The 6,015-nt window shown below is 49.9% G+C and overlaps 1 protein-coding gene across 1 annotated transcript in view; it reads right to left on the bottom strand.

The window, feature by feature from the left end:
* The window catches only part of LOC144611706 (latent-transforming growth factor beta-binding protein 4-like), an 81,791-nt gene extending 80,022 nt beyond the window's left edge, over positions 1-1,769 (bottom strand). The window contains exon 1 of the mRNA XM_078430938.1: positions 1,766-1,769. Within this exon, the coding sequence (XP_078287064.1) occupies positions 1,766-1,769 (4 nt within the window). The remainder of the gene's footprint in view (positions 1-1,765) is intronic.
* Between the last annotated feature and the right edge of the window lie 4,246 nt (positions 1,770-6,015).

Raw genomic sequence — 6,015 nt, 5'->3', positions numbered from 1 at the left:
CACAGTGGGGATGTTGCAGAGTCTTCCCGTGAACCCGTGCGGGCAGAGGCAGCGGTCCCGGCGAACGCACACCCCTCCATTCTGGCATCTCAATGGGCAGAGAACTGGGCAGCAAAGCAGAAGGACATCGTTAGCAGATGCACGGAGTCATTTATTTGCAGAACACTTACTTCTCGGACCATGGGATCTCCTGGTTGCCAACCATTTCCACCACCCTTCCCATTCCCACACAGACCTAGAGACTGAAGGTTGTGTAGGAAAATAACTGCAGATGCTGGTACAAATCGAAGGTATCACAAAATGCTGGAGTAACTCAGCAGGTCAGGCAGCATCTAGGGGAGAGGGAATGGGTGACGTTTCGGGTCGAGACCCTTCTTCAGACTGGAAACGTCACCCATTCCCTCTCTCCTAGATGCTGCCTGACCTGCTGAGTTACTCCAGCATTTTGTGATAGTCTGAAGGTGGTTCTTGACCCAAAACATCGCCCATTCCTTCCTTCCACAGATGCTGCCTGTCCCCGCTGAGTTACTCCAGCACTTTGTGTCCATCTCCGGTGTAAACCAGCACCTGCAGTTCCTTCCCATTCCCACACCGACCTTTCTGTCCTGGGCCTCCTCCACTACCAGTGTGAAGCCCAACTCAAATTGGAGGAACAGCACCTCATATTTCGCTTGGGCAGCTCACACCCCAGTGTTATGAACAATGAATTCTCTAATTTTAAGTAACTTATCTCACATTCCCCTCTCCAATCAATCTCCATTGACTTGGCCTTCATGGTCTTCTGTGGCAGTGAATTCCACAGATTCACCACCCTCTGATGAAATAAATTCCTCCTCATTTCCTCTCTAAAGGTACGTCCTTTCTTTCTGAGGCTGTGCCCTCTGGTCCTAGACTCTCCCACTAGTGGAAACATCCTCTCCACATCCACTCTATCCAGTTTTGCAGGTTTACTGGTGTATGAGGGTGTAGACACGGTGGACCAAAGGGCCTGTTTCCGCACTGTATCTCTAAAGTCGAAAGGCTTTCAGTGAAGAAAGGTCTCGACCCGAAACGTCACCCATTCCTTCTCTCCCGAGATGCTGCCTGACCCGCTGAGTTACTCCAGCATTTTGTGAATAAAAAGCTTTCAGTGAGATCACTTCTTATTCTTTTAAAACGCAAACTGATGGAAGAATGGGTCAACTGGGGCTTATATTCACTCGAATTTAGAAGAATGAGAGGGGATCTTATTGAAACATATTTATTGAGGGATTGGACAAGCTAGATGCTGGAAAAATGTTCCCCATGGTGGGGGGAATACAGAACCAGGGGTCACACACAGTTTAAGAATAAGGGTTCGGCCATTTAGGACTGAGATGAGGAAGAACTTTTTCACCCAGAGAGTTGTGAATCTGTGGAATTCTCTGCCACAGAAGGCAGTGGAGGCCAATTCACTGAATGTTTTCAAGAGAGAGTTAGATTTAGCTCTTAGGGCTAACGGAATCAAAGGATCTGGGGAGAAAGCAGGAACGGGGGTACTGATTTTGGATGATCAGCCATGATCATATTGAATGGCAGTGCTGGCTGGAAGGGCTGAATTGCCTCCTCCTGCACCTATTTACTATGTTTCTATGTCCAGGTTATGCTTGTTTAATCTCTTCTTCTGCATCGAACCCACCGCCCCAGATGTTAATGTGGTGGAACCCCACAGTGCCCCATCTATCAAGTACATCTTCTCATCGTGCGGATACCAGATCAGCCAGCTTCACTCCAGATGTGGTCTCACCCATGGCTCAGTGAACCTGGAGCAAGATGTCTTCACTCTCACACTCCAGTCATGTTGCAAAGGCCAGCACATTGCGTGCCGAACCATCAACCCTATCAGTTCCCCCTAAACGTCTTTGATCAAACTTTTTAAAGTTCAAAATTCCACAGGAGATTTTTGCTCGCGTGCGAGATTGCTCTTTTATTGAAATGTTCCCCTGACTCCAAAGGAACCCGAGACGTTCTCAGCACACAATCAAACATCCACTGATGCTACGTGTAAGAAAGAACTGCAGATGCTGCTTTAAACCCAAGATTTAAAAGATTAGCCTTTCCAATCTTTCCCCATATGACAGTCCCGCCATCCTGGGGATTAACCTCATGAACCTACGCTGCACTGCCTCAATAGCAAGGATGTCCTTCCTACAAATTAGGAGACCAAAACTGCACACAATACTCCAGATGTGGTCTCATCTGTACAACTGCAGGACCTCTTTACCCCTATATATCTATGTGTGTGTGTGAGAGTGTGTGTGTGTGTGTGTGCGTGCGTGTGTGTGTGTGTGAGTGTGAGTGTGTGTGTGAGTGTGTGTGTGTGTGCGTGTGTGTGTGTGTGTGTGTGTGTGTGTGTGTTGTGTGTGTGTGTGAGTGTGTGTGTGAGTGTGTGTGTGTGTGCGTGCGTGTGTGTGTGTGTGTGTGTGAGTGAGTGTGTGTGTGTGTGTGTGTGTGTGTGTGAGTTGTGTGTGTGTGTGAGTGTGTGTGTGTGTGTGTGTGTGTGAGTGTGTGTGTGTGTGTGTGTGTGTGTGTGTGTGTGTGTGTGAGTGTGTGTGTGAGTGTGTGTGTGTGTGTGTGTGTGTGTGTGTGTGTGTATATCCACACATTGAACTTTTTTCCCTGTTTAGTTTAATTTAAAGACACAGCGCGGGAAACAGGCCCTTTCGGCCCACCGGGTCCGTGCCGCCCAGCGATCCCCCGCACACTAACACTATCCTACACCCACTAGGGAGAATATTTTAATTTATAATTAACATTTACCAAGCCAATTAACCTACAAAACCTGCACGTCTTTGGAGTGTGGGAGGAAACCGAAGATCTCGGAGAAAACCCACGCAGGTCACGGGGGAGAACGTACAAACTCCGTACAGACGGCGCCCGTTAGTCAGGATCGAACCTGAGTCTCCGGCGCTGCATTCGCTGTAAGGCAGCAACTCTACCCGCTGCGCCACCGTGACACAGATTATATTTATTATACTGTCTACAGTGTACTGGGTTCACATGTCCTGTTGTGCTGCTGCAAGTAAGAACACCCATTGTTCTATCTGGGACACGTGACAATAAACCACTGTGGACTCTCTTGACTCTAGTTCAGGCTTGTGTGGAAATGTAGCAGCTCCTACAGTCCACATTGTCTGTGGTCAGTGCCAGCAAGGTCCAAACAACGGGAACTGCAGAACAAAACACAGACTGATCAACCTCACACCACACACCTTATTTTTAATTAACCCATTACATAGTAGATGCTCTGCAGTAACTTAACAAGGTGGCAAAAAGCCAAAGACCACACGTTGTGGATTAACATGTTGCTTTGAACAACCTGGGAAAAATACTCGCGATCCACAGACTTGCAATAACTCCACGTAAAGATGAATGAGGAATGAATGTGGAGTAAATGTTGGAGCAAGAGTGAATCTGCAGTAGCATTGAATTTGTTAGTTTAGTTTAGTGTAAACCAGCATCTGGCTTGTATACACTGGAATTTAGAAGGATGAGAGGGGATCTTATCGAAACGTATAAGATTATTAAGGGGTTGGACACGTTAGAGGCAGGAAGCATGTTCCCAATGTTGGGGGGAGTCCAGAACCAGGGGCCACACAGTTTAAGAATAAGGGGTAGGCCATTTAGAACGGAGATGAGGAAAAACCTTTTCACTCAGAGAGTTGTGAATCTGTGGAATTCTCTGCCTCAGAAGGCAGTGTGAGGCCAATTCTCTGAATGCATTCAAGAGAGAGCTGGATAGAGCTCTTAAGGATAGCGGAGTCAGGGGGTATGGGGAGAAGGCAGGAACGGGGGTACTGATTGAGAATGATCAGCCATGATCACATTGAATGGAGGTGCTGGCTCGAAGGGCCGAATGGCCTCCTCCTGCACCTATTGTCTGTCTGCAGTTCCTTCTTTCTTCACATTCTTTTCAAGAGAACTGTCTGAGGCTCTACAAGGCGCTGGTCGGGCCACATTTGGAGTACTGTGATCAAATTTGGGCCCCATATCTGAGGAAGGATGTGCTGGCTCTGGAGAGGGTCCAGAGGATGTTTACAAGAATGATTCCAGGAGTGAGTGGGTTAACGTATGATGAGCGTTTGTGTGCATTGGGCCCTGTACTCGCTGGAGTTTAGAAGGATGAGAGGGAACCTCATTGAAACTTACAGAATAATGTAAAGCACAGATAGAGTAGATGTTTCTGGTGGGAGAGTCTAGGACCAGAGGGCACAGCCTTAGAATTAAAGGAGGCAATTTTAGAAAGGAGGTGAGAAGGAACTTCTTCAGCCAGAGGGTGGTGAATCTGTGGAACTCATTGCCACAGACGGCTGTGGAGGCCAAGTCTGTGTGTAGTTTTAAGGCAGAGATAGACAAATTCTTGAATAAAACGGGTGTTCAAGGGTTATGGGGAGAAGGCAGGAGAATGGGGTAAGGAGGGAGAGACCAGCCATGATTGAATGGCGGAGTGGACCCGATGGGCCGAATGGCCTAATTCTACTCCTATAACTTGTGGAATGGCCGGTGGAAGGGCCGGTGGAATGGCCAGTGGAATGGCCGGTGGAATGGCCAGTGGAAATGGCCAGTGGAATGGCCAGTGCAATGACCGGTGGAATGGCCGGTGGAATGGCCGGTGGAATGGCCAGTGGAATGGCCAGTGGAATGGCCAGTGGAATGGCCAGTGCAATGACAAGTGGGGAAGGGCCAGTGCAATGGCCGGTGCAATGGCTGGTGCAATGACCAGTGGAATGGCCAGTGGAAGGGCCAGTGGAAGGGCCGGTGGAATGGCCGGTGGAATATGGCCAGTGGAATGGCCAGTGCAATGACAAGTGGGAAGGGCCAGTGCAATGGCCAGTGCAATGACAAGTGGGAAGGGTCAGTGCAATGGCCAGTGCAATGGCCAGTGCAATGGCCGGTGCAATGACCAGTGGAATGACCAGTGGAATGGCCGGTGGGAAGGGCCAGTGCAATGGCCAGTGCAATGGCCAGTGCAATGGCCGGTGCAATGGCCGGTGCAATGACCAGTGGAATGACCAGTGGAATGACCAGTGGAATGGCCGGTGGAATGGCGGAATGGCCGGTGGACTGGCCGATGGAATGGCCGGTGGACTGGCCGGTGCAATGGCAGGTGGAATGGCCGGTGGAATGGCCGGTGGAATGGCCCGGTGCAATGGCCGGTGCAATGGCCGGTGGAATGGCCGGTGGAATGGCCGGTGGAAATGGCCGGTGGAATGGCCGGTGGAATGGCCGGTGGGAATGGGCCGGTGGGAATGGCCGGTGGAATGGCTGGTGGACTGGCCCGGTGCAATGACCAGTGGAATGGCCGGTGGAATGGCCGGTGGAATGGCCGGTGGAATGGCCGGTGGACTGGCCGGTGGAATGGCCGGTGCAATGGGCCGGTGGAATGGCCGGTGGAATGGCCGGTGCAATGGCCGGTTGGAATGGCCGGTGGAATGGCCGGTGCAATGGAGCTGTAAAGAGAGCCAGTGGCAGAGGAGGCATTAGACAGGAACAATGCGCTCATTCAGTGCTGGATAGAGGGTGGGTGATGCCTTGGTCTATGGCAGGGGAGGGGGAGACGTGCAATCCATGGGCACATTGACAGCACTTGCAGCGAGCTTACAACATGCAGTTTATCGGGTGTATATTAGGAGGTTACTTATTTTGGGTTCCTGCTAGTGAATGTAGAGGAATGTAATCTGGGAAGAATGCATTAAATTATCAGTAATTACAGGAAGTTGAATCAGCTGCAAACAGACGCACTAAACACAAGAACATTTCAAGTCTAACCCTTGCACGACCACAACGCCTCACTTTAAGCTTTTCTTCAGTTTAGTTTAGAGATACAGGGCAGAAACAGGCCCTTCGGCCCATCGAGTCCGTGCCGACCAGCGATCCATGCACACTAACACTATCCTACACACACTAGGGACAATTTACAATCTTTACCAAAGCCAATTAGCCTACAAAAGCCAGTTCATTGGCTATATTTAAGAGGGAGTTAGATGTGGCCCTTGT

The sequence above is a fragment of the Rhinoraja longicauda genome, chromosome 41, assembly GCF_053455715.1.
Source record: "Rhinoraja longicauda isolate Sanriku21f chromosome 41, sRhiLon1.1, whole genome shotgun sequence".
NCBI classification, from domain to species: Eukaryota; Metazoa; Chordata; class Chondrichthyes; order Rajiformes; family Arhynchobatidae; genus Rhinoraja; species Rhinoraja longicauda.
The sequence above is the reverse complement of the archived record's forward strand: the minus strand, read 5'-3'. Positions and strand labels throughout refer to the sequence as shown.